The sequence below is a fragment of the Podarcis tiliguerta genome (assembly GCF_965153285.1).
Source record: "Podarcis tiliguerta genome assembly, chromosome: 8".
NCBI lineage: Eukaryota > Metazoa > Chordata > Lepidosauria > Squamata > Lacertidae > Podarcis > Podarcis tiliguerta.
In genome coordinates, this window is record NC_139541.1 from 70,777,389 (window position 1) to 70,792,298 (window position 14,910).

Genomic DNA, 14,910 nt, shown 5'->3' on the forward strand with positions numbered 1-14,910 from the left:
AGTGGACGACTGATCAGAACCATGCTTTTTTAGGCACGGGGCAAGAGCAACCCTAAATTGCTAGTGGGTTCTCATGAGGACTTTTTCAAAAATGAACTTGAATTTAAGATTGGGAAAAGGAGGAACTGCATTGCAGGGAGGTTGGACTAGATTACCCTTGAGGTCCCTTCCAACGCTACATTTCTATGATTCTATGAAACAGACATTGTCAATTTTTTTTGTCCATCCCTGATTTCAGCACAAGGTGCTTCAGTTGCAAGAGGAGAGTGAGCAAGTTCTGTTATGTACAACAGAGCTTTGAGAAAAACACAACTCAAATCGCTCCAAAAAGAAGACATTGGAGCACTCCCAATCCTTTGCTCATGTGCATGTACAGAAAATAGTCGATCCAGGTGCATGTTTAAGAGAGCATGTGGCAAACTGTGCTGATCATTGCAATGCAGCAGATTTTCATTTGTAATCTTGTTGTTTCAAAAGCCCAACAGAATACCCCCCCCCCCCCCGCTCAGGCCTCAGTGTTCAAATCAAGCTCCTAGCAGTCAGAGTGGGTCTTGCCCTCAGTGTGCAAACAGGAATCCCATCCACCTTCAGCAAACAAGAATCACAGCCAAATGAACATACAGTGGTACCTCGGGTTACAGACACTTCAGGTTACAAATGCTTCAGGTTACAGACTCTGCTAACCCAGAAATAGTACCTCAGGTTAAGAACTTTGTTTCAGGCTGAGAACAGAAATCAGGCGGCGGCGGTGCGGCAGCAGGAGGCCCCATTAGCTAAAGTGGTGCTTCAGGTTAAGAACAGTTTCAGGTTAAGAACGGACCTCCGGGACGAATTAAGTACTTAACCCGAGGTACCACTGTACCTTGTTCAACCAGCCACTTGCTTTATATTTGTTCCTTGGTGTGCATCAGAGAGAGCTCAGCCCTGTGGCAAGTGCCTCTAACTAATGGTGGACAATCAGTTTTAGTTTCTATCAGTTCCTCATATTTCCAGTCTTAAGCCCAGTTCTTCGCATGTTTGGGAAATTGACAAATCACCTGTTCTGGCTGGGATTACATCTCCCCTGAAGGAGCAAGTGCAGAGATTGGGGGTAATCCCAGATACATCTTTGTCACTAGAGCGTCCTCTCTGACCTTTTGCCTTTTGCCAGCTTTGTCTGGTTCACCAGCTACAGTCGATCCTGTACAAAGGTAGTCTGACCACTTTAGTCCATGCATTGGTCATCCTGAGGCTTGATTACTGCAGCAGGTTCTTTGTGGGGCTCCCCTTGGACTTGGTTCTGCTGGTGTAGAATGCAGTGGTCAGATTGCTGATGGAGGTATCTGGCTGGGAACACCATTGATAAAAAATCTGCACTGGCTTCCCATCTACTACTGAGCCAGGTTCAAGGTCCTTGCATTAACTTGCAAAGCCCTGAACAGCTTAGGTCCAGGGTACCTCAGGGATCACATTAATCCTTACATCCCAGCTCCATCACTGAGACCATCTGCAGGAGGGTCATTCATCATTCCCAGACTTGGTGAAGCTCGTTTGACAGAAACGGGAAACTGAGTCATTGGCCTCTATTGCGGAACATTCTGAATATTCAGCAGGTGCCTTCCGTTTCAACCTTTAAATGCCTGTTTTCTATTCCATCATGTTTATGCAGGCGGTTAATGATTCTTCTTTCCATAACAGTTTGTGGATTTCTTTTGCTTTGCTTTTTCTTGTGTGGATTTATGTATAACTGTCATAAATGGCTCAGATTTTTATTTTTTAAAAAAGCTAACCAGTGTAAATATTTTATTCTAAATGAATAAAATAAATATTGCTGAGCCCGAGGTTCCCCACCCTTGGGAGAGGGAGCTGCAGGCATGAGTCACTGGGCTTGGCCCACAAGTGTGGCACTGCCCATGATAGAGCCCAGCATAAATAGAGCCCCACAATACACCATTATTCCCAAGCCCAGCTGAGAGGGAGAACAAAGCACGAGAAACCCAAAATGAAGTTCCAGGTCGCAGCTGCTTTCCTCGGCCTCTGCCTGCTGTCTCTGCGCAGCACCCAGGCTGCACCTGCGGTAAGAATGAACAAGGCAAAATCCTGAGAGCCCAGGTGGTACCCAGGGAGGGGGAGGGTGTCAGTGTGTATGCATAGATTGCTCAAACTTCCTGATGAATCTGTAGAAATCAGGGCTGTGTTTCACAGTGTGGGCATTTGCTAATGTTGTGCTTTGGGGCACAGGAGCCAATAAAAAAATATCGGGCAACTCTAAAATGCAGTTACTGAAGTAGTACATTTCATGAAAGACCATCCCAATTTGCTATTTCTGTACTTGTGAATTCACTCTTCTTCTTCCAAGGGTTACAGTGCAATGCTCTACCTAATCTTCATATTTATCATATTCTAAAAAGAAGAACCTGAAACTCTTCTACATAGGCCTGGAAGCACAAAGTTAATTGCTGGCTGCTCCTGGGCTCTCCACTGTGATGGAGTTTTGTGTGCCCCCCCGACCCCTCTCAAAATTTGTCTTGTAGGTTTCCTCCTCGAAATACTGTGAGGTGTTTATGGCCTCCTAAGACACACAACCCCTTCATGGATCACTGCCTAGTCATGGCGAAGGGGCTTGAATAACTCAGAGAAGCTATGAGCTATGCCGTGCAGGGCCACCCAAGACGGACAGGTCATAGCCGAGAGTTTAGACTAAATGTGATCCATCTGGAGAATGAACTGGCAATCTACTCCAGTATTTTGCCAAGAAAGCTCCATAGACATAAAAAAGGAGAAGCTCTGAGAAGAAAACGAGAGTTTCCAAGGCATGCTCTGGTTCATGGGGTGACGGAGAGTCGAGCACGACTAAGACGACTAAACAACAACAAAGACTCGCAAACCTCATTTCCCACTTAAAGATAAATCAATAGATCACAATGCATTTTTCTGAAAGCACTTCTAAGATTGTTCATTTCCTCACTGCATTTGGAATGCCTTTTTGCAGAGTTCACCCAAATGTCATTTTTTTGAGTGGCACACGCCATTCTCCCCCTGCTTCCATTGGCTAGCAATGCTGCCTGGTCAGGGATACTTTGGAAGATGCAAAGGCAGCTGCTGTTAGTGGCACATGCGGAAGGAAGGAAGGAAGGAAGGAAGGAAGGAAGGAAGGAAGGAGAAAGAGACATTTTGTTATTGGCACTGCTGCCTCACTTTTGAGAAACTGGTGGAGAATTTTCGCTTTCTTGGAAGAAATTTAATGAAACAGTCCCCAAGAGGGCAAAGCACTTCAATAGGTCACTTCTGCAGCATCTCACCCCATATATGAAAGGAGGCAGGGATGAGGTCGCTGGCCAGCATATTACAACTGGAGGTCATGATACTATTTATCTTCCTCTTGAGCAAGTGGCCATGAATTGGCTTGTTCTTAATGTGTCTAGTTTGCTCCTTTGCTTTGCTGAGGCCTCACATCCCTTATGGAGTGCAAACTTGGCATCTGGAGCTTTCCTTGACTTGAGAGTAAAAACCATCAGAGCAAACTTTACTTGTTGAAATTCCGCATGCCTGGCAGACCACTAACTGCAAAGGGTATGGGAGCTCCACCAGGATCACCGTAGCCTTCTGTGAGCCCTCACTTCTTCTCTGTTTCCCTTGCTTGGTGTTTGCTTCCCCTGCACCCCTACAACCACAAACACTTCTCTGCCTTTAGGTCCACGTGCAAATCTTGCCCAAACTTTCATCCAAGACCCCAATGCAGTCAATGCTGCTTTAGGGAGATGCTACAATCCTCCACCTAACAGAATGCTCATTCTGACCCCTTACAGAATGGAGGCAGCTTTGATGGCAACAATGTAGGATCTGGCAGCTTCAACAACAATGGCGTAAGTACCCCAGAACTCCTCTGTGTTTATCAGTATTCCCCTTTCCACTATATGTATAAAAATATTTTAAAGAAATGCTAGCAAACATTTCCACTGAAATGTTTCCTTTTGTTAGGTACCCTGCAAATTGCTATATATACCATATATATATATAAAATAAAAAATAAATGATGCATTTGCTTAATATAAGGATGCATTTCCACTCAAGCTTAGATCTCCATTCATACTAGTCCTTCCATTGTGCTCTAGCATGTTGTTCCAACTCAGGGAGGGACTTCAGCTCACTGCTTGGTGCTTTGCATGCAGAAGGTCCCAAAGTCAATCCCTGGCATCTCCAGGTAGAACTTGGAAGCTCTCTATCCTCAAGCCCTTGAGAGATGCAGCCAGTCAGTGCACAAAATGCACTGCATGAGTGGATGATCAGGAAGGATGTGTGCATGTCAAGAAACTAAGCTTGTGTAGCAAAGTAAACAAAACCAAACCAAAACTCCACATGTTTATTTCTATGCTCAGTTTTGTCTCTGGCCCCGCCCACCACTTGCACTTGGCCCCTGGAAGGTTGTTCAGAATGGAATGTGGCCTTCAAGCTAAAAGTGTATTCTAGCCCCAGTGAAGACAGTATTGAGCTAGATAGACCAATGTTGGGACTCAGTGTAAGGCAGCTGTCTATCTACGTAGAATGGATAGATCAGATAGCAGTTTTGATGTCTGAGAGACGGAACTTGTAATCTGGTGACATGTGCACTCTCCCAATTATAAATCTGGTGGATGTTCTTAATTTCTGGTTTTTCTTTTTATTTTATGTTTCAGAACGATTATGATGGATTAGGAGGAGTAAGTATCAGTAAGGGTATATACATGATCCATCTCATGTAGCATTCCTCTAAAACAAAGCTGGAGAACCGGTGGGGCTCCAGGTATTGTTGGACTACAATTCCCATCAGCCTTGACCACTGGCTATGCTGAGCTAGGGCTGGTGGGAGTTGGGGTCTGCCAGCATCTAGAGTTGGGGTCTACCAGCATATGCCCCCATCCTGCACTCAAATGTTATCAGCAGCACCTGCTCATTGAATTCTAAAAAAATATTCAAAACCCCAATGACAGTTCAAGTAGCAACTGAACAGAAAAATGTTGACTGTTCCTTTGGATTACTCAAGCCCTCTGGAAATCAAAAATACATCACAATTTGGGCAACGGTTGGCGAGTACCCACTGCGCTGGGTTGGGATCCATATGGAGAGTTGAAGTGAATGTAGGGATAGGAGAAAAATATTATTCCATTCTCATTTAAAGGTAAACCTACCTAACCCATACTTTCCTAAACACTATGTAGTCCGAAACACAGCCATCCTTCAAAATTCTTCAAATTTTCTTTCTTTCATTTCTCCAAAATTTGCAGTGCAAAAAACCACATGCCAATGTCAGCCGTGCATATACATGCATATTTTAGTTAAAGTAGCATATGCAAATCATTCTGCTACAGAACATCCCATCCCCCCCAGAAATATCTGTAAGGCAAAACTGTGTGCAATGATTCAGAGAAAAAACACCAAAACGCCGATTGATTCTCATGAGAGCTGCTGTTGGCTTTTAAAATGCAGGTTAATCTGGAAGAATGGGGAACTGAATTTAAGAAAGCAAGAGAAGCCAAACTTGACAGAGGTTGGCTTTTAAAGGGGGATTAAACAAATTGATGGAGGAAAAGACTATCTGGAGCTAATAGCCATGAAAGGGTTACTCTTGCTGCCCAGACTTCCATCCCAGACCCGGATCCAGTCATTGCTGTTTTAGGAAAGGGCTTCTCTTTCCAGCCCTCCACCTAACAGGATGCTCTCTTCTTGCAGAATGCACACAGTTTTGATGGCAACAACGCAGGATCTGGCAGCTTCAACAACAATGGAGTAAGTCATAGAATTCCTATGTGTTTTCTGCTGATCTGTATTTCCTCAGCCAAATAATGGTCTTAAAAAAAAAATAAGGTAGCAAACATCGCCACTGATTGTGCTTCCTTTGGTAACTTGCAGATGATTTTTTTAAAAAGATGCATTGGCTTAATAAAAAGATGCATTTCCACCCAAGCTTAGATCTCCATTCATGCCAGTCCTTTGTAGCATGTTGGCCCAACTCAGGGAGAGACCATGGCTTAATGTTTAGTGCATCCACTTTGCGTGCAGAAGATCCCAGGGACAATCACTCAGATATTCAGGGAGGGCTTGGAATGTGCTCTGTATGAAACCTTGGAGAGCCACAACCAATTAGGGCCCAATATACACTGCCTGGATGGAAGATACAGTGGTACCTCGCAAGACGAATGCCTCACAAGATGAAAAACTCGCAAGACGAAATAGTTTTTCATTTTCTGAGCTGCTTCGCAAGACGGATTTCCCTATGGGCTTGCTTCGCAAGACGAAAATGTCTTGCGCCTTTTTTTTTAAAACCGCCAATGCATTCCTATGGGAAACCATCAATACACAGTGGTGCTTCGCAAGACGAAAACATTCACAAGACGAAAAAACTCGCAGAACGAATTAATTTCGTCTTGTGAGACACCACTGTAAAGGGCTGGTGAATGTGAATGGATTAACACAATAATAAAGTAAAATGCACATTTATTGCTCTGCCCACTTTTGTTTCTGGCTGTGTCCACCACTGGCTTTTGTCCCCTGGAAAGTTGCCCTGCAAGGAATGTAACCTGTTGTAAATAGGGTATCTGGGGATGCTCTTAATTTATTAATTTTCTCCCCTGTTTTCTGTTGCAGAACGAGTTTTGGGTGTATGGAGGAGTAAGTATCAGCAAGCATATGCAAGATCCATCTAGCCTTGCCCTAAAACAGAGATGGAAAACCTGTGGGCCTCCAGATATCATTGGACGGCAGCTCCCGTCATTCTGGACCCAGGGATCATGGGAGCTGGAGTCCTTAAGCATCTGGAAGGCCACAGGTTGCCCACCCCTAAGTTAAAGCAACCCTAATCCTACAGATCAGCTGGTGGTTAGAACACGAAAAGACCCTGTATTGACTCAAAAGTGTTCAGCGCTGGGTGCACCCAAAGTGATTGAAACTGAAGCCAAAGAAGATATTTGCTTAAGTTAGCATTGCTGTTCAGCGGCTACTACGCATTCCACTTGTTAGGTGGGTGTGGACTCTGATGAGAAACAGTTTAACAGAACATAGATAGAAAACCTGAGGTTTTCAGGTATCCATGGGTCCTTGCTCTCAGCTTCTTATCTGCTTCCCTTGCTAACTGCTTGACACACACACAGAGAGAGAGAGAGAGAGAGAGAAAGAAAGAGAGAGAGAGAAGATGGGGGACTTTTCTACCTTTGGGTCCACATCCAAATCCTGTCCAGAGTTCCATCCCCGATCTGATCCAGTTATTGCTGTTTTAAGAAGGGGCTCCTCTTTCCAGTCCTCCACCTAACATTATGCTCATTTTGTTCTCTTGCAGAATGGAGGCAGCTTTGATGGCAACAACGCAGGATCTGGCAGCTTCAACAACAACGGAGTAAGTCCCCTCTGTCTTTTGTGATGATCCACATTCCCCTTTCCTCAAATAATGGTCTCTTTTTAAACAATGGTAGCAAACATTCCCACTGATTATGCTTCCTTCTCTTTGGTACCCTATTATTTTTTAAAAAATAAAAGGATACATTGGTTTAATAAAAGGATGCATTTCCACCCAAACTTAGATCTCCATTCATACCAGTCCTTCTACAGTGTTGCCCCAACTCAGGGAGGGACCATGGATTTATGGTTAGTGCATCTGCCTTGCATGCAGAAGGTGCCAGGACAATTGCTGGCATCTCCAGGGAGGCCTTGAAATGTGCCCTGTATGAAACCTTGGAGAACCACAGCCAATTAGGGCACAATATGCACTGCTTGGAGGATGGATATACAAGGTTGTATGAATATGAAGAAAATATATTATAGTAATAAGGTAAAATGCACAGCCATTGCTCTGTCCACCTTTGTTCCTGGCTGTGTCCACCACTGGCTGTTGTTACCTGGAAGGTTGCCCAGAAAGAAATGTAGCTGTTGGTTTGAAGAAGGTTCCCTGCCCTGGTGCAGACAATATGGAGCTGGATGCACTAATCTGACTTGACACAGGACAGGGCTGCTTCCATAGGACCATAGAAGTAAAATGGGTAGATTGCATAATAGCATTGCAGTAAGAGAGCTATAACTTTTAGTCCAGTGAAATGCTTGTTATAAATTAGGTATCTGGGGATGCTCTTAATTTATGACTTTTCTCCCCTGTTTTCTGTTGCAGAACCAGTATGGGGGGAATGGAGGAGTAAGTATCAGCAAGCATGTGCATGATCCATCTAGCCTAGCAATGACCTAAAACCAAGATAGAAAACCTGTGGGCATCCAGATTTCATTGGACAGCGGCTCCCATCATTCCGGACCCAGGGATCATGGGAGCTGGAGTCCTTCAGCATCTGGAAGGGCACAGGTTGCCCACCCCTAAGTTAAAGCAACCCTAATCCTACAGATCAGCTGGTGGGTAGAACACGAAAAGACTCTGTATTGACTCAAAAGTGTTCAGCGCTGGGTGCACCCAAAGTGATTGAAACTGAAGCCAAAGAAGATATTTGCTTAAGTTAGCATTGCTGTTCAGTGGCTACTACCCATTCCACTTGTTAGGTGGGTGTGGATTCTGATGAGAAACAGTTTCAGAGAATGTAGATGCCCTCAGCTTCTTCACACACACACACACACAGAGAGAGAGAGAGAGAGAGAGAGAGAGAGAGAGAGAAGGTGGGTGGGGAGCTTTTCTACCTTTGGGTTCACATCCAAATCCTTCCAAGAGCTCTATCCCTGACTCTGATCCAGTTAATGCTGTTTTAAGAAGGGGCTGCTGTTTCCAGTCCTCCACCTAACATTATGCTCATTCTTTCCCTTGCAGAATGCAGGCAGCTTTGATGGCAACAGTGTAGGATCTGACAGCTTCAACAACAATGGAGTAAGTCCCCTAGAATTCCTCTGTGATGATCCATATTCCCCTTTCCTCAAACATTGGCCTCTTTTTTAGAAATGGCAGCAAACATTCTCACTAATTATGCTTCATTCCCTTTGGTAACATGCAGATTATTTTTTTAAAACATACATTGATTAAAAATAAAAAAATGCATTGGCTTAATAAAAGGATGCATTTCTACCCAAGCTTAGATCTCCATTGATGCTAGTCCTTCTACAGTGTTGCAGCACATTGTCCCAACTCAGGGAGGGACCATGGCTTTATGCTTAGTGCACCTGCCTTGCATGCAGCATGTGCCAGGGACAATTGCTGGCATCTCCAGGAAGAGCTTGGAATATGCTGTTTATGCTTCTGCTGCTTGGAGAACCACATCCAATTAGGGCACAGCATCCATTGTCTGGGTGGTAGGTAGAGGGGATTGTGTGAATATGAAGAAACTACTTTGCAGTAGTAAGGTAGATTTCACACTTATCGCTCTGCCCACTTTGTCTCCTGGAAGGTTGCCCAGAAAGGAATGTGTCTCCTCAGTTGAAAAAGGTACCCTGCCCCAGTGTAGACAATATTGAGCTAGGGACCAAAGGACTAAGCTGATACAATAATAATAATTTATTAGATTTGTATAACATCCTTCATACGGAGATGATAGGATGATTCACAAGATAAAAATACAAAAAAATACAGAATGGAAACACAAGATGCATTTTAAAGCAAAATTAGAGATGGAATCTCTATAGACTACAGCAACTCCCCCTCCCCGACCCTCCAGTCTGCCCTGATGCTGCGCCAAGTACCTAGGTGGGCACAGCTGGGTGAGACCAACTCCATCTACTTACCCACCCACGTATCAGTGATGCAGACCAGGTCTTCTTCATCTACAATCAGATTGTGGATGAGGGAGGTCTGATTCAAAGCTGATCTGTCATTCAACAGCATCAGCCACAGACCCTAGATAATAGGACAACCACAGTTCTCCAGGCTGGAGGAAGGGCTGCCAGATAGCACCGTCACTAACTGCCTGTTCTGTTTGCCTGGCAGCTTCCTGTGTATAATGGATAGATCATATCATAGATTCTCAGTGATAGAGCTATTGCTTTTAATCTAGTGGAATATGTACCCTGCTAATTAAAGATTGGGTATCTGAGGGGACGCGGGTGGCGCTGTGGGTTAAAGCCTCAGTGCCTAGGGCTTGCCGATTGAAAGATCGGCGGTTCGAATCCCCGCGGCGGGGTGCGCTCCCGCTGTTCGGTCCCAGCGCCTGCCAACCTAGCAGTTCGAAAGCACCCCTGGGTGCAAGTAGATAAATAGGGACCGCTTACTTGCGGGAAGGTAAACGGCGTTTCCGTGTGCGGCTCTGGCTCGCCAGAGCAGCGATGTCACGCTGGCCACGTGACCCGGAAGTGTCTTCGGACAGCGCTGGCCCTTGGCCTCTTTGAGTGAGATGGGCGCACAACCCTAGAGTCTGTCAAGACTGGCCCGTACGGGCAGGGGTACCTTTACCTTTACCTTTATCTGAGGGGTGTTCTCAATTTCTGTTTTTTTTCTGTTGCAGAACCAGTTTTGGGCATATGGAGGAGTAAGTATCAGCAAGGGTATACATGATCTGTCTAGTCTAGCATTGCTCTAAAACAGAGATGGAGAACCAGTGGGCATCCCGATAAGTGTTGGACAGTAACTCCCCTCATTCCTGATCACTGACTGTGATGACCCAGGGATGTTGGGAGGTAGAGTCACCCAGGATCTAAAGGGTCACAGGTTCCCCAACCCTGGGTTAAAGCAACCCTAAACTTATAGAAGATTTTTTTTTTTTTTTTGAGGGGGGACTGTATAGCTTGTCAATAGTATGAAGTACTGGGTACACCCAAATTGATTGAAACTGAATCAAAAGAAGATGTTTACTTAAATTAGCATTGATGGCTGGGGACTGCTACTTCCTCCACTTGTCTGGTGGGGCATGTACTCTGGAGAGAAAGATTTCAGCAAAGAGGAATGCAGATGGAAAACTTGAGCTGTGCATCTGTCTAGGAAGCTAGACAGGAAAACGACCTTGACAGATTAGAGAACTGGGCTTGAGACACCTGGCTTGAGAGCAGTACATGTGAAAAGGATCTAGGAGTCTTGGTTGACCACAAACTTGACATGAGCCAACAGTGTGACGCGGCAGCTAAAAAAGCCAATGCAATTCTGGGCTGCATCAATAGGAGTATAGCATCTAGATCAAGGGAAGTAATAGTGCCACTGTATTCTGCTCTGGTCAGACCTCACCTGGAGTACTGTGTCCAGTTCTGGGCTCCACAGTTCAAGAAGGACACTGACAAACTGGAACGTGTCCAGAGGAGGGCAACCAAAATGGTCAAAGGCCTGGAAACGATGCCTTATGAGGAACGGCTAAGGGAGCTGGGCATGTTTAGCCTGGAGAAGAGGAGGTTAAGGGGTGATATGATAGCCATGTTCAAATATATAAATGGATGTCACATGGAGGAGGGAGAAAGGTTGTTTTCTGCTGCTCCAGAGAAGCGGACACGGAGCAATGGATCCAAACTACAAGAAAGAAGATTCCACCTAGACATTAGGAAGAACTTCCTGACAGTAAGAGCTGTTCGACAGTGGAATTTGCTGCCAAGGAGTGTGGTGGAGTCTCCTTCTTTGGAGGTCTTTAAGCAGAGGCTTGACAACCATATGTCAGGAGTGCTCTGATGGTGTTTCCTGCTTGGCAGGGGGTTGGACTCGATGGCCCTTGTGGTCTCTTCCAACTCTATGATTCTATGATTCTAAGCTACAAGGGTGTGCCTTTTCGCCTCTGAAGGAACGCCCCCTGCTTTAAACACTGCCCTGGCACTCTCTCCCCTTTTTGGCCTGTGTTCATTCTTGTAGGCAGGTTCCAGGTTGAGGTGTCCCTGGCAAGGTGGCCTCCTCCTACAGTAGAGGGCACCCTGGCTGCCCTTTTAAAATTCCTCACACAGTGCTCCAAAGCAAAGCTATGCCAGCACTTTGCAGCAAATTGAAACAGCGGGCAGTTCCCAGTCACAGCCATCCACTGTGGGGAGCCTGGTTCCAATATTGGTGACAGGTACAGGCACCTCCTGCACCTCCTTGCTGAACTTGTATAATTGTAGGTATTACCAGTTATAATGCTCTCTCAAAGGAAACTGACCCCATAAAGCTCCCTGCCACAAGGGAACCGCAGATCACTAATATATCCCCTTGCATTCTGTTTATAGAACAGTGGAAGTTTTGATAACAACAATGCTGGTGACAACAGCTTCAACAACAATGGAGTAAGTACCAGAGATAAGCCAACTTGACCACCTTGCTTGTACATTCGCTTGTCACACCAGTTCTTCTCTTGGGCTAGCAATTGGCTACTTAAGACAGCCAAGCTTTGGGATCATCTTACACAGGGCCCCCTCTTGCCTTCTCAATGTTGCTGGACGACAGCTCTCATAATGCCTGGTCGTTATCCATGTTGGCTGGTACTGATGGGAGTTGGAATCCAACAACATAAGGGCCTCAATCCCACCCTAGCATTTGAAATCCCCTTGGGGAATACTTTATAGAGTCATTTGCCTTCTCTATAATCAAACACACATACCTCAGCCTGCAACAAAATATTTCATAGTATCTCTTGGATGATCTCTGACATTACCAGATAGACAGCCCCCCAACCCAAAGAAAATGTTGACAGCAAGCCTGGGCATTTCCAAGAGAGCAATGAGACTGAATGGTTGTGAAGCAGCAGCTCTGTAGGGATGGAACAAACAGAAGATCCCACTGTCTAGTTACATGAATCCATGCACCCATGGATTCTCTCTCTTCCAGAATTATTCTGCCACACATGAATTAAGGTTTCTATAACAATTCAAAACATAACACTCCCTTGTGGAGCCTGACAGCGCTCTTCTTTTGATATTCCCTTTCAAATGCTCTCAGTTACATCAGATCACTATCTGTTCAAATGTCAAGCCTGTTTGTTCTTTTACAAAAAGAAGCAGCAGCAATTTTGACAGGCAGTCCCCAGAGTCCCACAGCCCAGCCATGTAGCATAACCACCAAAGCAAGATCTCATGTATCACATGGGTGCCTATCTTTTTACCCTGAATACTTTCTAAGTATTACCTTTCTACCCAAGCATTTCCCAAGTACTCCATTTCTACTCTTTGTACTTTATTCTCCATGCTGGGCATAAAGGGTAACACTTAATGGTGTCTCTTTATGCCATATTCCAAAAAATCTTGTGAGTGAGAGGAACTAGATCAGAGGTGAGGAACCTGTGGCCCTCTAGGTATTGTTAAAATCCAGCCCCCATCAGGCCCAGCCAGCATGGCCAGTATCCAGGGAAGATGAGATTTGCAGTCCACCAACATCTGGAGGACCAGAGGTTTCTCCTCCCAGGTCTAGATCTTTTTTTATGGATGGTATCTGGAAAAGAACCCTCAAAGTGATTCCCCCCCCTTGCCTAACTACAAATGCATATCTGAACATGCCGCCTAAGAGTCTGTAACTACATATTGAAAAACCACAAATTTGGATTAGAAGCTGAATAATCTGTCAATGTTTTGCCTTGCAGAATAATAATGATGACCCCATTGTTTGGGTGAGTATTAGTACTGCTGAATCTCTCCATTAGGAATAGGGTTTGATGGCATGGCTCAGTCATTTTGCTGCCACAGCATCACTGGAAGCATACAGGGTTGCCTTTGCATAAACTGGGGAAATGGATGCATCATGCCACCCAAGCAGAGTGTTATGGGATGGGGACAGAACTAATGTATTATAAGAATGTAAGAGTTGTCTTGGTGAAATAGGTCGAGAAATAGGCTAGGTCCATCTAGCCTAGCATTTTGTTTCCAGTGGTGACTGGGGAGTTAACAGTGAAATAGGGATGTAAGGGGTGCTTGTCAAGTCAAGCTCCCATCTAGTCTGGCATTTTCAGCCTAATAAGGGAACAAACAGAGGATGCTGTGTTATACCAGGTCAGTTACTTTGGCCCACCTCCCTCCCTATTGTCTAGATTGACTGGCAGTGGCTGCCTAGGGTTTCAGAAAAGGGGGTTTCTCCCGGTCATATATGGAGATGCAAGGGTTTGAACATGAGATCTTCATGCAAAGCAGATGGCCTACTATTGAGCAATGGCTGTTCCTTGGAAAGCTTGTTGTGGGGGAAATGGGAGGAAAGGCAGCCACATATCTAAGTCTATCTAAGCACTTTGAGCCCACCTTGAGAGTGGGGTAAGAGTCTAGTAGCTAGCTAGAAAGACACATACCTTCTCCAAATATTCAGGAAAATGTATGGGCCGCAGATTAGTACCCTGATTTCATAATACGGTGTTTTTACTGAAAGAAACACCTTTTTGTACCTGTGACAGGCATCTGTCATGTGCTGTAGCGCCCAGTGCAATGTGAGATGCAGAGATTTAGAGAGACAGACATACTGGGGAGAGCTGTCCTATTGGGTCTCTCTTGGCATTTGAATTCTAATGGGTGTTCCTTTTCTTCTTTTGCAGTATTAGACACTCAGGAAACCACTGCAACACAGTGCCTTCTGTCCCTTTTTGTTTCGTAAATGAATCTCTCTTGTGGGATCTTTCCTTGCTGCTGAACAACCAAAACCTTTTATTGCAAATAAAGAACCTTGGTGTCACTTGTTGATCAATAAATCTGTTTGGGTGTTCAGTTATTCCATAGCAACAAACCCAATGCATTGCACGAAGACTGGATTAATCCAAAAGTATATCTCAGGGTGGAGTCAGGTGAATTGCAGTGGCCAAATTATTTTGGCCCTTGAGACAGAAAAATCCTGCAATCCAGGCAGTTGGACGTAGGTTTAATGAAAGGGCAGCAAATTGTTAACTGCTTAATTTAATACTAATGTATTCCATTGAGACTCCCATGGAGAGCTAACAATTTGCTGCCCTTTCATGAAATCTACATCCAACTGCCTGAGGTGGTGACCTCACTCTGCCTAATGCTAGGGTCAGCCTTGCATGCCTCTCTAAGAGTGAAAAAAAAATATTTCTGACATTCTCCTTCTATGTAAATATAACTGAATGACTGGAGGAGGAGATGAATGTGGCAACAACTCTGGCCTTA

General features: G+C 44.9%; 1 protein-coding gene across 2 annotated transcripts; it reads left to right on the forward strand.

Annotated features, from left to right (window-relative positions):
* Positions 1-1,887: 1,887 nt before the first annotated feature.
* LOC310684766 (uncharacterized protein) lies at positions 1,888-14,477 on the forward strand. Of its 2 annotated transcripts, XM_083456337.1 has the most exons (12): positions 1,888-2,056; positions 3,789-3,845; positions 4,656-4,679; positions 5,689-5,745; positions 6,604-6,627; positions 7,292-7,348; positions 8,114-8,137; positions 8,753-8,809; positions 10,374-10,397; positions 12,043-12,099; positions 13,389-13,415; positions 14,325-14,477. In XM_083456337.1, exons 1-12 carry the CDS (start codon positions 1,982-1,984, stop codon positions 14,328-14,330), a joined length of 489 nt encoding a protein of 162 aa, XP_083312463.1. In that variant the 5' UTR covers positions 1,888-1,981; the 3' UTR covers positions 14,331-14,477. The 2 variants fall into 2 exon arrangements, with proteins under 2 accessions (XP_083312463.1, XP_083312464.1); XM_083456338.1 differs by lacking the exon at positions 8,114-8,137 and having other exon boundaries at positions 1,900-2,056.
* The last annotated feature ends 433 nt before the right edge of the window (positions 14,478-14,910 follow it).

Excerpts from the sequence above, each read along its gene's own strand:
- LOC310684766 (XM_083456337.1), top strand. The coding sequence starts at position 1,982 with ATGAAGTTCCAGGTCGCAGCTGCTTTCCTCGGCCTCTGCCTGCTGTCT. Across the intron at positions 7,349-8,113 it reads GCAGCTTCAACAACAACGGA|AACCAGTATGGGGGGAATGG; the intron begins GTAAGTCCCCTC and ends TTTCTGTTGCAG. Across the intron at positions 8,138-8,752 it reads AGTATGGGGGGAATGGAGGA|AATGCAGGCAGCTTTGATGG; the intron begins GTAAGTATCAGC and ends TTTCCCTTGCAG.